Below are 21,414 nucleotides of genomic sequence, written 5' to 3'. Positions count from 1 at the left end.
GAAATGTGCCGATTTCTTTTTAGAGAGTAGTTTTAATATTAATCTGGTGTTTTGACATTTACCTGCAGCTCTAACTTAAAGCCAAACTCACATTTTGGATTTAAAACACGCATTATCTAGAGCTTTTTTCCATTTAATATTTAAAAAAAATGCTGAGAGAAAATAAACAACGTAGCTAATCAAGGTTGTGCAGGAAAGCGGAGTTTGATTACTCTTTTTAACAAACATGATGCTTCAATGTCCTTGAGCAAAAAGCACCAAATCACAACGGTGCTCATCCATGACCCCAGTCTGCACAGGTCAAAACTGGTAATGAAAATGCATTTGCACACCATCACAGGTTCCACAATACCTGGCCAATTTCCCCAAGTTGACTGGCAATGTAATGAGATGGACGGTTGACTCTCATATTGTTACTATAAACAAGGGCACTTGTTTTTGCCAAGTTATTCAATCTGCATAGCTCCAATTATTTATAATTAGCGTGTCATTTGTGCCCCAGGGCACAGCGACACTGGTAATTACAAACCTCATTTTACAAGAAAGCGTCATCCAAGTATCTCTGCACTGTGGCTGAGAACTGCTTTCAAGCTTTTATTTAGAGGCAGAGAAATATGATATTAGTGCTGATCTGCTTTTTACATCTTCCTTTGAGTCATGTTTGAAGATTTTCCTCACACAGAAAAGAAAAAAAAAAACGGCTTGCTGAAAAGACAACAAGAACACCTGCCACAGTAAATACTTTTTGTATTAACACTGATTTGTCATTCTGTGCTACAGCTGGTTCGTACAGGCATGTCCTCAGAGAGTTTTATAGATAAAGCACAGAAAATAAGAGAGTCTGCAGCCATGCTAGCAACTCTGTGTACCTGCACTTTGGCCACAGCAGTCCTATTGGAGCTACCATAATTACCAATTTCAATTTTTCTGTTACAAATGCAAAATTGGAATTTTTCTGAATAATATGAACATCCAAGGAAAAGCAAGCACTTTTTACACTGGGCAAAGTCATCTGCTAAAAGCAGTACGCTGAAATGTACTGAATACATTTTGCATCTTAGGGAATAAATGCCAAAATATGGACACATTCTATATTAAGCCCTTACAAATTTATATCTATATTTGTATAGATGCGAATTTGTTTCAGAATATGTTTAAATGAAACCTATTATGATATAGTCATTTGAAAAACTAAGTATGCTCCACTCAGCAGCTAGTAGAACCACTTTTAGCAGCAATAACTGGAAGTAATGGTTTTCTGTAAGACTTTATCGGCCTCTCATATCACTGTGGAGCCTTTGTCGCACATTCTTTTTCTCTTCCCAGTGTTCCTTCAGTTCAGTGAGGTTTCCGATCATTCATTTATGCACAGCTTTTCAGTCAGGTTGAGGTCTAGACTTTGACTGGGCTGTTGCAACACTTTGATCCTTTTTTTTTTCAGCTATTCTGTTGTAGATTTGCTGCTGTGCTTGAGATCATTGTCCTGCTCAATGATTTAGTTTCAGCCAAGATTTAGTTATTTGACAAACAGCCTCACATTTGACTCTAAATGACTTTGGTGTACAGAGGAGTTCATGGTAAATTCAACAAATGCAAAGTGTCGAGGTCCTGTGAGTGCAAAAAGCCCAGATCACCACCGTGCTTCACAGTTGGTTTGAGGTGTTTTCTCCACTTTGGTGTTGTCCCCTTTATCTTCTGATTTGTTCAAATGCAACTTTGGAAACCAAAGCATTTTCAGAGAGATGAGATTTTCTCCAGAGAACTTTTTAAATACAAGCCACAATTGTTCTGTCTTTTTCTAAATGTACTGTCATGAATTTTAACTTTTAACATCCTAACTGAAGCCTGTAGATCCTGAGATGTAACTCTGGGATTCACTCCTGTGAGTATTATACAGTCTGACTTTAAACTGAATTTCTCATTCCTGGGAAGCTTGTGGCATTGAGCTAACACAAACTTGAATGCTCCAGACCAGCAAATAATGATTCAGCAAATAGTTTGCTATCTGATCAGTGCAACATTATTTGGAGAAAGGTAGCACTTGTATCTCCTTGTTTTGTCTTTACTTGCTCAAAACCTTTTTTGCTAAGGTGTTGATGTTTAGCACGTTAGTGCTACTTAATGTTAAGCATGTTCACCATAAAAGTTTTGTATGGAAATATGGGGAAAAAATGACTATGGGCACATAGTAAGAATAATTTATACTTCTTTTATTATCTTAGTTTCGTATGTTAGCTTACTGCCTTTTTCTAATTAGCACTAACCAGTGAATAGTTAAGTACAGTAACCTACAAAAAAGGAACTCATAAATAGTTTGTTTTTTAATCATTTTGTTTTTTTGTTTTCTTTTTCTTTTTTTAAGCCTCAAAAACTGAGCTTTCGGATATGTTGAGGATCCAGTTATACTTAATATGATTTGAGAAAGCAAACAATGAGTAAAAGTAGGATTCAAATTTAGTCTAAGATGAGTGCTGAACTCTAGCTTTCTGCTTCTGTTTGTTTATGACTTCTCTTAAACCTTTTTGCTCCCACTCCTGTGAGCTGCTTTGTTTCAGGAACACTTCTGTACTATGGTTTTTAATACAGTGGAAACAAATGACTGCTGTGATCGCATTACACAAAATGAAATTCTTACATAATGGTGGGACTAGATTGCAATTCAGACAATCAACAAAGTGCAACAGTTCATTCTGATGTTCGCTTAAATATCTCTAGTACATCTCAAGAAAGGCAGCTATTAAAGGACATTTAAAAAAAACAAAAACATTAATAGTTGCTGGGAAATTTCAGCCTGGACCAAAGTGGTTGGATAACTGACTAAAACCTACATTACCGTCCCTGAAGCTGTGCCACTAGCATACTAATCAGTCTGCTACTTTCACAAAATCATTGCTGGATTATGAAAGCTCTTGAATCCTCTGAGCTGAAGTACTACAGGATATAACCCACCCAGACAGACAAGACTCAGACCATAACATATTTATGCATAAACAACATTTCTAGCAGCTTTTGCACAGCAAGTCATTTCATATCAGAATTATGGAGGTAACCAGTTCTTCTCTGTTGGCCAAAACGAGTTCTGAAATAACTCAAGGACTCTGACAAAAGATTTATTTATCAGCCCACAAAAACGAATTCAATTTTAATAAAACATTTACAAAAGTCAAATAAACCCCTTTAAGGGTGTAGGCAACAGACCTGAACATTAGGGTCACAGAGATTTTAAGCTGCCACTGAAATGCAGCTAAAACATTAATGAAATAACATTCAACAAGTATCCATGTTCAAGCAATTAGCTTGAGTCCTATTAACTCCTCAGAGTGGTTTATGCAATGGGAGGTTAATAATAATAATAATAATAATGGATACTTTATTGATCCCCATGGGGAAATTACTTGTTTTTCTCTGCATTTGACCCATTCACTCAGTGAAGCAGTGGGCAGCCCACTAAGCAGGCGCCCGGGGAGCAGTGTGTAGGGACGGTACCTTGCTCAGGGGTACCTCAGGGTAGCCGTTAAGTGGATTCGAACCGCCGACCTTCCGATCATGGGGCGACCACTTTACCTACTGAGCTATCCCTGCCCCCTAAACAAACAGGTTGATATAACTACTTGGAGTATTTGGGAGGTTTAAAAAAGTGCAGGTCCTTGAGCCTTGAGTTTGTTGTAGCTAATTATTCATTAACACACAATTGCCTTCAATTTGCATTATCAAAACGTGGACGGTTTTTGTGTTAGTTTTTCTACAAGTAGCAGCTTACCTCACATGCTGTCTCCTATCAGTTTCTACAATGTACATCCACAAACCACTCCTGTTAAAGGGAAATTGCCACTCCCATAAAATAGACAGCTATAGTTTCCAATGAATATGAAACAAGTGCAGCTTTCAGCAACAATGGCAGACTGTGGCTACGACATGGCAATATAAAGGATGGATGGAAATAGATGTCTGTATGATGAAAGGAACGAGATCACTTTACTTTGTGGTGCTTTTTTAATTATGTCTATTTTCAGATTTGACAAATTTGATTTTGATGGGATTTTGGTATTTAGTTACACAAGCTCATTTTTTGTACCCAAACCCCAGCTTGTAACACTTGCAGTGTTTTTTGCCACGAGCCATATTGCTCCAGAGTAACACAGACCAAACTTTGCACTCCAGGGAGTCATCAGTAAGCAGTGCAACTAGAGGGAAGACTTTGGGGAACAACACGGCACAGCTTTGTTGACAATCAGCACAGAAACAGATTGTCATGTGTCTGTTTTGTTTTGCTTCGTCAGGCTCACTGTGAACACATGCATGTTACACCCCTGTGATTAGTGCCTCAGTGTGAGGCCTGCCCATCTTTTGTCTTTCATTTGAATGAATGAATGAAAAGTTTCTTTGATCTTTTCATTTATGAGTATGAAGGACTTCTTTTTCCTCCATAATATCAGAAATATGAAATATGTATTCAGCAAGGATTCCTATTGAAGGAGCTCTAAACATGAAAGAAAATAAACTATTCAAACACCTCAAAGGTGAAAAGGAGCAGAACTCTTTCAGACAACCAACTCAACATGTTGTTCTGTGACAGCAAATTGTCCAATCTGTATTACCACAAATTGAAATACAAAGCTAAGAGCTTCTCCTGTTCACATAGTCTGCGTACGTCCTCAGCAAATAAATAAATAACAGCCCTCTGGATTTGGAAGCCTCATTGTCAGATCGCTCTCCAAGAGACCTGGCAAGTGTTTCACCCAGAGGCTGTACTTTTTTTATTTAGCCATGCCTCTGTTCATGGTTGATCTAATTCGTGCCATAGCAAAAGGCTGAAAAGGTGTCAGCCAGGATGAGTTTTGACTGGCAGGTGGAACAAAATGATGAGGTAAAAGCAAGAAAGAAGTATTTTACTATTTCACTCCCAGAAAACTCTGAATTATTCATACAAGGCTGGAGAAGTTTTAGCCATGAGGCACTTTGTAAGCATTTTTTTTTCCTTTGACACAAGAGGCCAGTCAAGAAGAGGTCACCGTTAGATAGACCACTCAACAAGCCTTTGGACTCCCCACTGGGCTCCACAATCTGTCCATTTTTGAATTTGCTCGCAATTTTAGCTTTTAGAAATTTTTTTTACAGAAAGTGGAAACTTTCTACGTGTACTCTACTGAAAACAGTTAATGAATTTAGAAATCTTCAAACCTCTGTCAGGGCTGATTAACTCCTTTGAACATCAGTTGTTTTTAGTAAGCTGCCTTTTGCTGAGTCCTAAAAAACCTTGCTAAAGGCAGTGCCAGTCATTTTACAAGTGCTGATCCTCCTTCTCCTAAGCGGATTGCAGGGGGATGTTTTGACGTTTTGCCAGCTTCGGTCAGTGATAAGGTTGACCCGGTCATCTCACAGCAAGCTTCTGCACAACACTGTCTTTTCTTCAGAGAATAAGACAACACAGCCTGCCCTTAATGGATGCCCTCACACAGGCAAGCACAGTCCTGTCTTGTGACAGCAACTGCACAAAAGAAGAAGAATATGAAACCCTTTTTTTTCCCCAAGCATGTCTTGATTTTCACTTCATTTCTGACAGTGCAGTAGATTTTTTTAAAAGGCGCTGTGTGGCTTCTCTTTGTAGCAGCTATAAAAGCTACTGATAATAGATCAAAGAAGATGTTAAGCCTCAGAAAATCACATTGTGACACTTCACAGCAAACAATACTTGAGCTCAGACAGAAAAGGTGTGCACCAGCATTTCTCATCTCCCCTCCTTTGTCTTATTTCTTCCTTTATTAAATTAGAAATTACAAATAACCATCTTTGCTCCAGCACTAAGATTTTATAACCAGTTGTCCAGCAATTTGGTCCAGTTTACAAAGTCATTTTGAGAGTTAGTATGCTGAGAAAAATGTGAAATCTCAATGGCTCAGACAAAAACCAGAGCGTGGGTTACTTGCTTTTTAGTTTTTATTTAATTCAAAGGCAAGCAGAGAAAACACAAGCTTTCAATGCTCAGCAGTACATTCTCTTGGCAAGTGACACTAATAATGGCCTTGTGCAGCGACGTCTGTCAACTCTGCATTCTCCGCAATGAAATAAGTTCTGTACAAAGAAACATGTCTCCTGCTTTTTTGAATGCAGCCAGCACCATCTAATTTGTCCAATTTTTACCACTGAAAGGGTACCAATTTATAGAGCCGGGTGAGGAATTTTCAATTTAGCTGAAATCACATTGAGACTTCGCCCGAGGGACAGGAAACTCAACCCTCTAAAAATGCTGAACAGATGATAGCATCCTCACTGTCATGATCCTGGGTCCTTTTGACCCAGCGTTTTGTGTTTTCTCTTCGAGATTTTGGTTCTGTTCTCCTCTAATTGGTGTTTACCCTGTTCCCCCCCGTGTGTTCCTGTTTTATTGTGAAGGTCTGCGTCTTATGTGAGTGTTTTCAGTTTGCCTCCCTGGTCTCGTCATGTTAATCACTCCCAGCTGTGTCTCCCACCTGTGTGTAATCTCCCTGTGTTCTGAGTGTATTTAAGTTGTATTTTCTGTCTTAGTAATCGCTGGTTCGTCTGTGTTGTTTCCCCTCGGTCTCCCTGCGTCTTCCCGTATGTATTTCCCCCGGACCTCCCTGCATCCTCGTTTCTGGTTTGTGTTATTAGTTCTACCCAGTTTAGGTTTTCCTGTTTCATGGTACCCACACCATTGCTGTTTGTATTTTCGGTTGTCAAACACTCATCTGCACCAGAGCTGCCGCATTTTGGGTCCTAATTCATATTCCACACGGCTTGCCCCGGCAAACCGTGACACTCACAGAGGCATGTGAAACAGATCATGGAAGCACTGTAGGAAAAATGGGCCATCGTTGCTTGAAAGTGACAGCACAGTCAGTGGAGTAATTAATACTGAGCTGACTGCTGTGTAAGTTTGTTCTCCTGTACTGACTTTAAAGTTTATTCTTGATCAAGACAAATGAATAAAGTATTTGGGGCTCACTGTTGTCACGTGACTCATTTCCTTCTAGCCAATGACAACTGAGCAAAAACCCCTCTTCCAAGGCAGACCTTTGGCTCTGCCTCCAAAACATGGTGGTCTACAGTATTACCAAAGACAGTCACTGACAACATCAATGTCAGGACTGTTACTACAACCCTTTTCCACAAAGCAACCATTAAAAAAGCAGCATGAAATGATGTGCTGAATAAGACACCAATGCTTGCCAAGGCAAACCCAACGGGATGGGTTGGAGGTAAATTGTTAGGGATTTAAGAGTTATGGGAGTAGAAAGCATGGTTAGTAATTAATATCTTAGAGTTTAAATTCATCAGGTTTAATGAGTTTGCCCACAGTCACACAGGCCTAGAGATCGGTCAGCAAAACCCTTCAACAATCAACCATCACTCAGTAGGAAGAAATGTGTATTCTCAGGTTAGTGGGTGCCAACACTTTTTAATTTGACATGTTTATCTACTTTTTACTTTTTCTGTATGTATATAATTAGTCGCAGCAATAAAATGAATCAAGAGCTAAATGATTCATTTATGCGGCATGTGTAACTGATGTTGGCATTGCTGACAGTAATTACTGACTATTTTTGATAAGGTTAATTTGGAAAATAGGAAATGTTTAATGACCCATCATAATTTATTGTTGAAAAAAAACAAAAAACCCCAGAAACAAATAAAGCACCCAGGACAGTGACCGCCACCATTTTTTTGTTTTTGCACTTCCCTGTCATAAATAATATATGTAAATTAATTATATACTGATAAATCTCAGGTGGAAATGTGCATTTTAATTCTTTTTTCTTCTTGTTTTGCTAATTATGTTCAAAATTACCAAGAAAAAATGGAAGAAGTCATGAGGTGAATGCAGTACACTACACACCCATATGAAAAAGATCCATATAAACTGAAGGTACTTTTAACTAGACCCATATTTCCCAAGAGGTCGCCACAGCATATGGATCTACATATTTCTAGATCAGATTTAATTCTGGTTTAATTTTTCATTATAGTCCACAAAAATAAGTTTCAGCTTCATAGTCTGCACACATACTCTTCCACAGTGGTGCACTGCTTTAAAGAAAAACCAAATTTTACACAATAAATACCGACGATAAACCCACACTGTTATTTAGCTATCAAGCCAGATGATTTGAAAACCAGCATCTATGCACAGGCCATTAGGAAAGTCAGATTTACAACACATCATGACAAGAGAGTCAACCAATGAAACCAAGAAAGCAGAAGTCTAAAAGTATTTTGCACTGATTAGAATTTGTCTGTGTCAATCCAGCTAAACTTTGGTCATCTCACTGTACTGTGTGTCCTTCCATGTGTCAGTGTGTCATTTGCAGAACATGCAGCAGAATAAAGTCAAAGCTGTCGCACCTCTTTGCAGCTAGTGTGGGAATGTGAGCATTAAATACTCAATAAAGTTTAAAAATAATTGATAGATTGTTAAAAATGTTAGAAAAAGTACAAAGTTAAAAAGAAGAATTTTCTGAAACTGACCAAAGCCAGAGCAAAAGTCTAACAAAAAAGTGCAAAACAAAAGTCTATGAAAGGCACTGAAGCTCAGGAGACAGTTCTTAAACCTTTCAGGGGGCCGACCCGAAGGGTGACGGCACAAAAGTCCACAGTTCATTAGTTCGGGGGGCCGACCTAAAGCTGACTACACTGACATAGGACACTGACCTTCAAAATAAAACAGGAAACATGAGACGTAGACAAGGCAATATAAACTTGACAGGGAGAGGGAAACCTAAATACAGGGGTAGAAAACACAAAGAGAAACTAATAAACAAATTAACTTAGCTACCCTAAAGAACTTAAACATAACATCCAAATAAACTAAAACTCAAAACGCTGGGTCAACAGACCCAGGAATGTCACAAGTACAGACTTGGAGATGCGTTTCAAAGTGGCTTGCATATCCACAGTAAATATATGGGCAGGCTAAAACAGCTTAACAACCATATAAGAGATTTATCCATTGAAAGTGTGAAAGAGTACCTTAGGCACTGGCTGAAATGGGCTTGCAGTGAGATCAGCTTATCTTCCAGGACTGTAGCTCAGCTTGTCTTTGTGCCTGGCCCAAACTATAATTCAATCTTTAGTAGTGGACACACCAAGCACTGGCCAAAGAGTACCGAAGCATGCTACTTGGGACCCCCCAGCATTAGGCCCGTGTTTCTTTTATTCTAAATTTACAGCTCAGGGCTTCATGCAATCATAGGCTGAGGCTTCGGGGTTTTATACACAACTTAAACAACAACCAACATCAATTCTAAAAATGTATATACATACATACATACAAAAGTCTGAAAAACACATTCATCTTTTTAAATCCACATAAATTCTTGCACATTGCTTCTGTTATGTCAGGTGACTCATGCCAAGTTAACTTAATAAAGGAGGTGAATTTTACAGAAAGCCTGTGTCCTTGGTGGGTGCAGCTTGTGTTAGTCTTTTCCCATGCTGATTGATAGTGGCAGATGCTAATTCTATTGCAAATGATGCTATTATTCAGGGGCTCAAATTGAATTACTTCATCCATTGGATCTGCTTAACGTTGTCCCCATGGAGAGTTTAGAAACCAGTGTAATCTCCCCTACTTGCTCACAAGTTCCGTTTGTCATATCTGGCCTCTGGCTGCATTTTGGTCATTGCAGCACTGTTGCAATGAAAGAGAAAAAAGGGTTTTTTTGTGAATCACGGTGCACTTGTATGTCTAATCAACACTAGGGATGGGTACCGGTGTCCGGTGCCATGATGGCACCGGTTCTGACATAAACGGTAGTAACCAGACCGAAAAGCAGCACACATTTCGGTGCTTTATTTCGGTGCTTTTTTTTCCTGAGCTGTGATACACTTTAGATTCTAGCCAATCATTTTACGTTTCCGAGGATAGTAGGCGGGGCCAGGTACGTATGTTCTGTTAGAGCAGAGCTACAGATTAAAAATGTCCAAGGCGAAGCGGTCAAAAGTCTGGCTGTACTTCATAGCAAAATATGCAAACTCAGCAGCCTGCAACAAGTGCTTTAAGCTGATACTGTGATACTGTCAAAGGAGGTAACACCTCAAATCCGATGAAACACCTGGCGACGCATAGCGTTTTTTTTAAAAGCCCAGAAATGCGCCGTATTTGATAGCTTGCTGCGAGACCTCACACCGAGCACATCTACTGCGGGTGGGTTGCCTGTTATGCAACATCCCCCAAAAACACGAAGAGGAGAGTCCTGGCCCCTAGCCCTGCCAGTGTAGCAGAAATGATGACGGATGATGATGCAGCAACAGCCGTTCTTCTCTGCGTGAGTAGCTAATTTACGTTGAGTAGGCTAACCACGTTATTACATTAATGCATGTAAGGTGAACTAGCAAACATCATCATAGCTACATGCGGCTGTCTTCTTGTTTGATGGCAGATGCTCCCTTCACCCTGGCTAAAAAGGCTAAAATGACCAAAGAAAAAGTGGAAAACAGTTAAACATGAGAGGTTTAGGACAAAGTTTGTGTTTTTTCCATTGTTTAAGCACTGCTTCCAGCCAAGAGTGATACCATATATGCCCCATAGCTGCAGAAAAGGCTAACATTGTTATATTTTTACAAAAAACAGCTGAACATGAGAGGTTTTTGGACCAATTTTGTGTTCTCCATTCTTTAAGCACCGGTTTGAGCACCGTTTGAGCACCGGCACCGTTTCAAAAGTACCGATTTGGCACCGGTATCGGATAAAACCTAAACGATACCCATCCCTAATCAACACAGTGAGGCAGAGGCACATGTTAACAACTATCCAAAAAACTCACAGATTTCAGAGCAACCTTCATTCACGTTGATGTTTGACCCTTTAAATCTGTCCTGTGTTTTTTAAGTTACCCTATTCTGTCAAATACATCTGTAAATACATATATCTATAAAGTAGGCATGTCAATAGTGCATTATTTTAGGCCAAAGTCAAACCTAAACCAGCATTGCCAGCATTTTTTGTTCTTAGGTTTTGCAGTTGTTTTGTGTACGCTGTCTTCATTTACTGTTCAACATGACCAACTAAATGTCAATAACCACTCCTGCTCTGTTTAATAGCACAATTTCACAGACTTGTATGTGAATCTAGAATTTGTTCATAAGTCTAATTATATCAATATCTAATATTGACATTAACATTAGGGTGAACCACAGCACAGAGACGGCTCTCCTAAAGGTTTTAAATGATCTTAGATGTAACTGGGACTCCCAAAAGCTCTCAGTCCTGGTGCTACTGGATCTAAGCGCAGCCTTTGATACAGTAGACCATGCTATTCTTTTAAACAGACTGAAACACATGGTGGGCCTCTCTGGTGCTGTACATAACTGGTTCACTTCCTATCTCTCTGACAGAACTTTTATGGTGAGTATGGATACATGCTCCTCTAAGATCCATAGAATGACGTGGTGTGCCTCAAGGGTCAGTTCTAGGCCCTGTACTGTTTAATTTGTATATGCTCCCTCTCGGCAGTGTCATCAGGAGGCATGGAGTGAACTTCCACAGTTACGCTGATGACACGCAGCTGTACATCTCCGTGTCTCCTGATGACACCAGACCAATGGATGCCCTTTTTAACTGTATCTTAGATATACGATCTTGGATGGCAGAAAACTTTTTACAGCTTAACCAGGACAAAACTGAAGTTTTAATCGTCGGTCCCGAGGCTCAGAGAGAGAAACTCTTGTCTAAATTACAGGCATTTTCACTATGTCCTTCGCTACAAGTGAAAAACCTTGGTGTTATTTTTGACTCTGAGCTTGGTTTTATCCCACATGTTAAACATGTAACCAAAATTGGATTTTATCATCTAAAAAATATAGCCAGAGTCCGCCCTATTCTCTCTCGGGCCAACACGGAGATGCTGATGCATGCTTTTATTACCAGTCGCATTGATTACTGTAATGCCCTGCTCTCTGGTCTTCCTAAGAAGAATATTTCAACTTTACAACTCTTGCAAAACTCGGCAGCTCGTGTGCTGACGAAGACCAGAGGGCGGGCCCACATTACACCGGTTTTAGAATCGCTGCATTGGCTCCCCGTGTGTTTCAGGATCGATTTTAAAGTTCTTTTATTGGTTTTTAAATGTCTTAATGGTCTTGGGGCTTCTTATCTCTCAGATCTGCTTTTACCATACGAACCCTCGCGGACCCTGAGGTCCTCTGGTGCTGGCCTTTTAATTGTCCCTAAAGTCAGGACACATACTCACGGAGAGGCAGCGTTTCAGTGGTATGGTCCTCGTCTGTGGAACAGCCTGCCGGAGGAGCTCAGGGCTGCAGAGAACGTACATGTTTTTAAGAACAGGCTCAAGACCCACCTTTTTAATTTAGCTTTTACTTAGCGTTTATTTATTTTATGCTTATTTATTCTATCCTGTTATTCTATTATTAATTTAGACTTTACCTAATATTTGTTGATTTTATTCTTATTCATTTTTTAATCTTCTTACTCTATTTATATTTATATTTATATTGTATCCTGTTCTTATTTATTTTATCATTTTACCCTGTATATATCCTATTGTGTCATATCTCCAGTGTTTCCTCAGAGGGCGCTCTCTGCACCGGGGCTGTGATCGACTGTGGCTGCTGGGTCTCTGGGGGTCCTCTCAGCCTGGCTGGGGGGCTCCTTGGCCTCCCTCCTGCTGTGTGCCCAGCCTGGAGGCTGCGGTCTGTGACCGGCTCCCGGTGCAGACGGCTCCCTGTTATAGTGTTTCCTCACTTGGCTCACGCGAACCCAGCCCAATTTTTACTCTTTAAGTGTGCGCGTGTGTGTATGTGTGTGTGTGTGTGTGTGTGTGTGGGGGGGGGGGGGGGGGGGGATATGTGTGTATTCACATCATTTATGTTAATGAGAGTGTGGGGAGTGAGTTGGGGGGTGGGGTGGGCTGCTTTTAACTATGTAAAGCACTTTGTGCTACATTTTTTTTTTTTTGTATGAAAAGTGCTTTATAAATAAAGATTGATTGATTGATTGATTGAATATCTACACTCAAAAGCAATTTCATTAGGTACACCTGTTTGGTTGCTCATTAATGAAAATATTTAATCACCAAATCACATGGCAGCAACTCAGTGCATGTAGACATGTAAACATGGCCAAGATGACCTGTTTAAGTTCAAACCAAGCATCAGAATGTGGAAGAAAGGTGGCTTTAAGTGACTTGAAATCTGGCATGGTTGTTGAGGTCACACGGGGTGGTCTTAGTATCTAAGAAACGTCTTATCCACTCAGAAAAGAGAAAATCTCCACCGAGTGGCATTTTTCTGGAAGAAATTATCTAGTTAATGTCAGAGGTCAAAGGAGAGCTGATAGTAAGGCAAAAGTAACTAAAATAACCACTTGCTACATTTAAGATATGCAGAAGAGCATCTCTGAATGCACACTGTGCCAATCAGATGGGGTACAGCAGCAGAAGACCACACCAGGTGCCACTCCAGTCTTGATTTCTGCTGCAGTGTTCACATGGTGGGGACAGAAACATGTATTTAAAAAAGTGAAAGCATCCATCCTACCTTGTATGAATGGTGCAGACTGGTCATAGTGGTGGAATGGTGTGAGGGATATTTTTCTTGCCACACTTTGTGCTTCTTAGTACCAACTGAGCATTGTTTAAACACCACAGCCTACCTGAGTATTTTTTTTCTTTTGGAACATGTTCCTCACTTTATCATCACAGCATACCCATCTTCTGCTGACTATTTCCAGCAGGATAACATACAGTGAAACAAAGCTCCAAACAATTGGTTTCTTGAATAGGACTTTACTTAAATGACCTCCACCTTGACCAGATTTCAATCAAACAGAGCACTTTTTAGATGTTGTGGAGAGTCATATCATGAATGTGCAGCTAAAAGTCTGCAGCACTAACGAGCTTGTCTTATGCATATAATACAGTATATTTTTATATTTTTGTACTGTATATCTCTACTTTGGAACCTGTCCTCTGCATTGACGGTGTTATTTTTCTATTTTGTGGCAGTTTTCCATCTAGTTTGTTTTTGCTTTCTCCTGACAGAACTGGGAGTCTCCTAAAAGACTATAACAGTGAGTTCTGGATAGAAAACGCATGTAATAGCACTGAGTGTTTTATGTTCACGTTGCATGTGTTTGTCTCATTGCAACGAATAAGACTAAAAATAAATGACAAAAAAATAGGACAGCAAATTTAATTAACAGTTTAAGATTTTTAAGAGAAACCCATCAAAGCTGTCTGAAATGTGACAGATCAGTTAACAAGTTTAGAGCCGCAAAGGTTCAAACTGTAAATTTTTACACAATTAGGAAAGAAAAATCGAAGAAAGTTGTTGTTGTTGTTTTTATATACAGTATAATGCAAACAAGAGTGAGAGGTTAAATATAGAGAAAAATGTAACTACAGCTTGATTTGTCAAGTGTGGAAGCATAATAATAAAGTGTGATCAAGTAGCTGCGTGGGTCTGAAATATAAGTTTTAATATGCATAATTTGAAGAGGTATTAAAGAGCTCAGAGTGGAGGTAGTTGAGTCCCCCCCCCCCCCCCCCCCCCCCCCTGAAATGTTGACACCTCTGTTTCTTAGAGCCATGAAAGAAAAAGGCTAAAGCACTCTGTGGCATTTCACTCTACTTAAATGCCATTTAGGTGATTTTAATTTAACAAACTCAATTAAGATTCACTAAATAAGCAGAATTGTATGGCTGAACAAGTCATGTTTACAGACACGTTGCCAGATCTCTAACACTTCCCACACAGCACAAGTCTGAATTAAATGCAGTCAAAATAACAGATTGGCTACTGCAAGTTCATTAAGTCCTGATGGAGGACATTTTAGTATGCAAACCAATCACAGGAGTCACGTGGGAGGCATTTAAAGTGTTGCAGCCTGATCTTATAGATCCCTCTGAATGTGTTTTTTAACCAAAAACACGATTGGAAATTCCTGCTGAGGTCTAAATGATCAGGCAGCTTATTGGCGATAATGTTTTTAGCTCAAAAACTACTTTCCTAACAGAAGTCCACACACCCATGATACTGCATCCAGCTGTCTATTAACAATATCACTGGATTTAAGCCCCCGGTAAGCATGAAAAAAATATGACTCACTGTAAGGCTGTGTCATTTAGGGGACACATTATCACTGTGAACTACAGGCAACATGGAAGCCACATATTTGGTTGAAAAGCAGTGCCCCGCAGAAATGATGATGCATTTTGAGGCCGGTTTCTGTGCTCTTGATGGATGATACAGAAACACCAGTTAAGGACCATTACTGTGTGAAGCCAATTTTCCACAAGAGCTTTGACATTGAGATCACAGTATGAACTCCAATACAATCCAGAGGCTGTGTGACAGAGAGGTACAACTTAAAACACCACGGTCCCCGCATGGCCTCCGGCAGCTGACACGCTCCACTTGCGCAAGGGAGTTAAATCCGTGAGGCAGAAATGCTGAGCAATGTTTGCATTAACAAGGTTTAATGCATTAGCCCACGAACAGGTTAATATGCATTCGCAGACTGGAAAATGGATTCATCCCTTATTCTGTGCTAAAACGTGAAATTAAAAGCTCAGCTGCACAAGCACACAGCACGGAAACAAAGAAAGTTACACAACTGCTGTGGTACGAAGATAGAGCTGGTGTAGCAGGTTAAAAGTGCACTAAATGTACAACTAACGGAAATATATTTAAATTACTGTAAATAAGTTAGTATTTAGTTCAGAATGCCTTTCAGCAGAAGATGAAGGAAGTAAATAAAATAATATAATAGCCCATATTGATATTCTATACATTTAAATTCTGTATCAAACGGGCAGTGCAGTGGTTAGCAAGCTGCAAGAAGGCTCTGGGTGAGCTGTCTAGGGTGAGCCCTGCCTCTCATCCTAAGGCAGCTGCAACAGTCCATGTGACCCTGAAGTGGGTAAGTGGAAGACGTGGGTGGGTGGGTGGGTGGATAAAAAAGTAAAAATGATGCAGTCATGCTTTGACAACTTTTCAGCGACATATCTGACAAACTACTCAGCAGCTTATCATACAGACGCTCATTCGCACCTCTTTCTGCTCACATGTGGTACTACTCTGCTACATGTGCAGCAGGCAGTCCCGACACTGTTGTAATTATAAACAGTATAAAAGATGGATGCAGCCACTGTGACCTCACCCACAGGTTATTGAAGTCCTCTTCTAAAGCCTTGGGCAGGCTTGGGCAAGCCTTGTGACAGCCGGGATGTGGCTATGACAGTGAAATTAAGGAAATGTTCATTGGTTTAGTTTCCAGGTAACTAAATGCTGACCAATGAGCATACTCTGCATAATGCGCTTGTCTGACTCTAACAATGATCATGATTCATTTTTCCAGGACGCCCCCCCCCCCCCCCCCCCAGAACGCTGAATTGGATAAAGGAACAAAAGTTGTATGTACATTTTCATTATTCAGGTATATCGATGAAGCCAAATGGCACAGATCAACTAGTCAAACTACAGGATGCCTTAAACACGTGGATAACCTCTAGCTTCGTACTACTAAATTAATCCATCCATCCATCCATTCGCTTCCGCTTATCCTTTTCAGGGTCGCGAGGGGCGCTGGAGCCTATAGGGCGAGAGGCAGGGTACACCCTGGACAGGTCGCCAGTCTGTCACAGGGCCAACACACAGGGACAGACAACCATTCGCACTCACATTCATTCGCACATTCACACCTAGTGACAATTTGGATTATCCAATTAACTACTAAATTTAAAAAAAAAATCAGGGTTAATACATTTCGTCCTTAAAATCTTAGAAACATAGTGTCTAACCAGATACCGGTATTACCTTGGCCTCCATTAACATTTTTGACCAGGATATGTCCTTCAGTGCACACAGTAAACTAATATGTCAGACTGCTTACTTATATCACTAAAATGTGAAACATCCCGTGTCAGAGTGATGCTGAAAAAGGAGTTCATGCATTTGTTCCTTCTAATTCATTGTAATTCATTACCAGGCTGCTTTAAAATCTCTCTGAAAAGCTTCACTTAATCCAAAATGCTGCAATGAGAGTAGTGACATTGACATTTCTCCCATATTAGCTTCTCCTCTTTGGCTCTTTGTAAGTGATTAGAAGGATTCTAAATTCATTTCTGCAGTCAACAAAGTGTTGAATCATCAGGCACTTCACTCTCAGGCTGCTGGTTTACTTGTGGGGCCTGCAGTTTCTGAAAGTAGGATGGGAGGCAGAGAATTCAGCTTTCAGGCCTCTCTTCAGTGGGAGCAGACAGAAACCTCTCTGCACTTTTCAGATGAGGTTTAAAACTTTTCTTTTTCACAAAGTGTGTATTTAGGGCTCGATCAGGTAATCAGTAACCAGGCCCTGTAGAGAACCAGCTCCAGCAGTTCAGTTCCTTTTGTGGCAGCACGAGGTGGTGGAGAGTAATAAGGAAAAGTGCAAGAAACCAATGATGTCACACTCAAACCTGACAGCAGCACCCTGGGAATTTCACCCAGAGAATATCGAGTTTGAAACAATTGTCAAGAAGGCACTTAGGCCCGTTGTACTTGAGACAGAGGTTCAGTGTAAAACAAACAATTTATTGACAACCTTTTAAAATATATCACATAAAAGAACAATCGATTGTACACATACTGTAAAAGTCAGAGCTGTGGCTTACCAGTGAGTGAATGGGAAGCCAGATGAGGACAGGGCCTGAAAAACCAGTACACATGTGCAATTCACTGTCACACACACTCACACTGTTGTGCAACTTAAACCAGGGGTGCATAAATAATCACAGCACACGGAAGGTCACAAAAAGTCAATGCAAAATGGACACAAAAAGATGCAAAAAAGGCAAAGCAGCAGCACTTCTGTAAACGCAGCCCAAAAAGCAGTAATGGCCCAACTATAAAGCTATCACTCAGGCCAAGATTCCCTGTAATGCATCAAAAAATTAGCATTTACAGCAAAAAGATTATGACAGAGGCAATGCTAAGATCATAACAAATCATAACAAAGGGGCCAAAGGAGGCTTCTGCACCTGGAGCTATAAACACAATGTTTGCTACCAAGTAAAGTAACAAATGTATGGCACAAAATCAAAACATGTCTGTGACTCTTACCTGTAACAGCAAGGGAAGTCAGGTGAGCGAAAGGCGCAGCTGAGCATCTGCACAGACAGCATGCTAACCCTAAGTTAGCCAGAATCCAAATATATATATATCTATAAATATATATATTTATGCAGGTTTAAGACTAATCCAGGTCCATATATTTGAAAAAGAAAAGATATTTTTTAAAGATGACCTGTCCAAGAACTAAAACACCGACAGCATCAAAAGCAAAGCAATCCACTGCATTGAGTCTGTTCTCTTGACTAAACTGGGTGACAGCATTTGGTTGTAATGTTTGTATTAGTGTCACAGTTTCTCAGGTTGCTCTGCAGCAGCTCTTTGTTTCAGGGAGTCTGCTCATCAACCAGTGAACACTGCAGGGCCTATTTGGGTAGAGAGTATCCAAGAGTGATAAGCCAGGATGGTTGAATATAGCCACAGAAACCAGTTCGCTTTACTCCAAAATGGGAATCCCAGAGCGAGAGACAGCCTGTCAGGTCCATCAGCGCCGGGTTAATCCCACAGAAGAGACGGCATTTTTATTGGCCTGTGTCTCACTCCAGTGCCAAGACCAGCAGTCTAATAAGTCAGTGATGCCTCCTTTTTTTCTCTCCAGATTTGAGGCCTACTTTCACTTACAGCTCTCCTTTTTTTCTGACCTCAGGTAGAAACTTTCATAGAAAGTTTTCTATGAAATGAAGTCTTTTTTGTCCAAGGCTGATGAAAGACGGTGGCACAACATATATTAGCCCCTCAGCCTCCTGCAGCTCTCATTTAAAAAGTAATAGATGCATAATATCCTCACAAGGGCCTTTCATTATATTATTAAGAAAAATGTTGTCAATCTGTGCTGTCAAATGCATTCAAAGGGTTATAATCCACTTTTTCATGCTCAAACTTGCCTTCAACCATCTCTATTTTAAAGCATGTCAGTTAGCAACAGCTTATATTGCCAAGTATGCCTTTCAACCTGCCCCCACCCCGGTGCTCAGTATATGTGAAAGCATTTATTCGGTACCCTGTGGTCCAGCTGAAAGAGATCTGCTTGCTGTCTTTCCTCCACAAAGGTCTGAAAACCTTTTCAATGTCGAAAAGAAACGCGCAAACATGCCTGATTTTCCAATGAGCTAAACACATGCAAATTGGACTTCATAATGTTTAACAGCTGGTACTTTCATTCGCAGCTAATGTTGACTAATTAGCCAGTCAGTTAGTAGCTAAAGCACAGGCAGCACGTACCTGGAGCACCAGTGATCACCACCCACCTTCACATCTCATTACATGAACAGAATCAGCGTGTAAATGGCAGGTAAGTGCTCGACAGCAATAAGCAATCCGACAAACCTTTTGTGGCTGATACAGTGGAATATTGCTCTCTCCCTCTCTGGTGACTGTTTCATGGAGTCAGCAGTGTGGGTGACAAAGAATCTAATGAATGAACTGAACAGTTTGCAGCTGAACGGGATCTTTAAAAAAACAGGTCTGTTCCCTTAAAAAGGTCATAATCAATATACTGACAAATAACTAAGTGGAACCAGCGTGACAGGAGTTAACCTGCAGCAAATGATCACCCAGTTCGACAGCTTCCCTCAACTCTAAATGACTTTACAGAATTTTGAGCTGACTTTTTAGGTTTCCAGCCTGCAGTAGTCTTTTTAATAACTCTCAATCCACTATTGCATCCTTTTTTTTTTGTCCACAACAGGGTTTTGGTTTTTCTTATGTACACTACATGAGTCAGCACTTAAGCAGGGGTTATGCTCTGCTATAGCATGAATACAGACACCTTCATTCTTTAGTGATCTGTTATTATACACTCTATGTTCAAAGAAAGTTCGTTTGAAAGTCTCATGGGTAGTTCGTGCACTAGTGTCATGTCTCCGTGAACTAGTCAGTGGAGTCACATGGTCATCTGCGCACTGCTTGATAAGGAAATTTGGGTTATCTGGACCCAAATTTCCCCCATGGACTTGTGGACATGGAAACTAACATGCCTCTTAAGAGCAAACTGACACCATTAATAACAAGAAAGCTAACATTAACCTCCTTAAATAGGCATGAAATATACAGCGATATACAAATGTTTTATCTGTACTTTAGCTGGAACTGTCCATACCCACACTCATGCATACAGACAATATTTTTAGAGTCACTGTCAATGACGCATAACGAAATGTTAATAATATGCTATATTTTCTCCTTCGTAACCAAGTAGATAATGCCAAATTCTTAGCATTTCTCAAATGTACGCATGTTGTTACAAGAACAAATGTGGTTGCATCTGAGAGTCACAGGGAGTGCAAAGAGGTCGAGAAGATTAAGAAACGGAGTGAACTGAACATGCTGAAAGCTTTTCACAGGGATTGTTGACAACAGAACGCGAAATAGGAGATAATGCAGTTTCTCCTTTCAACAACATTGAAAAGAACACACCATTCAGCCACATAGGGTCAAATAGGCACTTTTAGTGGTCCATCTTTTTGTATCTCAAAATGGGAAACATGTCAGCAATATCTGTGGCTGCATAATAAAGTAGACTAGTGCACCTTGCACTCTCCCTTTCAAATTTCTACTTTCCTTGATGCCATGATGTTTTCCATCGAGGTCGATGAAAAGTGTTTTGGAAAAGACAAAGGTTGTTTTTTTTTTACTGTCTTTTGACTATCTGATTGCAACCCAAGGAGATGTTGGTGGAAATATTACAAAATTCCTTCTAGTTGGTACTCAGATATTTAGTTCATGAGAAACTAGGAACAAAAATGCCTCCAGCCATGCCTGTCACCACTGCAGATGCAGAGAAAAGTCAGCCTCACTGGTGTAATGGTTAACACAATTGCCTGTGAAAAAGATCAAGACCAAAAGGACACAGGGTTAAGGGGTCGCAATCTGGCATACTCCAAGTGCCAGTCCCAAGCAAGCCCAGATAAACAGGAAGGTTGCATCCAGCATAAAATCTGTGCCAAATCAAACAGGAAACAAGGAAGTCACAGAATGTACCTCGTTTTATTGTCAAGTTGTTCCCATTGCAAGAGAAATAGAACAATCCAGTAATAAACAGCAGCTGTTTTCCCACATCCCAAATGTTTCACAACCTGTGAAACAGTCATCGTTGAATAAAGACATTAAAAGACTTTTCTGACAGAATCCATTCAGCAACATGAACAATATTATTGTTCACTCTTGACGATAACCAGAACTCTCAGTTCCTGTAAAGAGTTGCACAACATGTTCTGTGACTATTAGCAGTAAGGCTTCTAGGACAGCAGGGCCAAGTGTGAACTGCAATTAAGACAATGCAACAGTCTGTACTGTTGAAGCCAGTTCTGTTGAACATTTAAATACGAGTCA

At 40.2% G+C, this 21,414-nt stretch overlaps 1 protein-coding gene across 4 annotated transcripts in view; it reads left to right on the top strand.

The window, feature by feature from the left end:
- The first annotated feature begins 9,781 nt into the window (after window positions 1-9,781).
- LOC309699731 (uncharacterized protein) overlaps window positions 9,782-21,414 on the top strand; it is a 59,506-nt gene continuing 47,873 nt past the window's right edge. For all 4 annotated transcript variants that reach the window (XR_014274450.1, XR_014274451.1, XM_082522882.1 and 1 more), the window contains exon 1: window positions 9,782-10,283. Coding sequence is in view for 1 of the 4 variants with exons in the window: in XM_082522882.1 (XP_082379008.1) it covers window positions 10,242-10,283 (42 nt within the window). In the remaining 3 variants the exon portion in view is untranslated. The remainder of the gene's footprint in view (window positions 10,284-21,414) is intronic.

The sequence above is a fragment of the Aulonocara stuartgranti genome (assembly GCF_965226115.1).
Source record: "Aulonocara stuartgranti genome assembly, chromosome: 23".
Lineage (NCBI taxonomy): Eukaryota > Metazoa > Chordata > Actinopteri > Cichliformes > Cichlidae > Aulonocara > Aulonocara stuartgranti.
The sequence above is the reverse complement of the archived record's forward strand: the minus strand, read 5'-3'. Positions and strand labels throughout refer to the sequence as shown.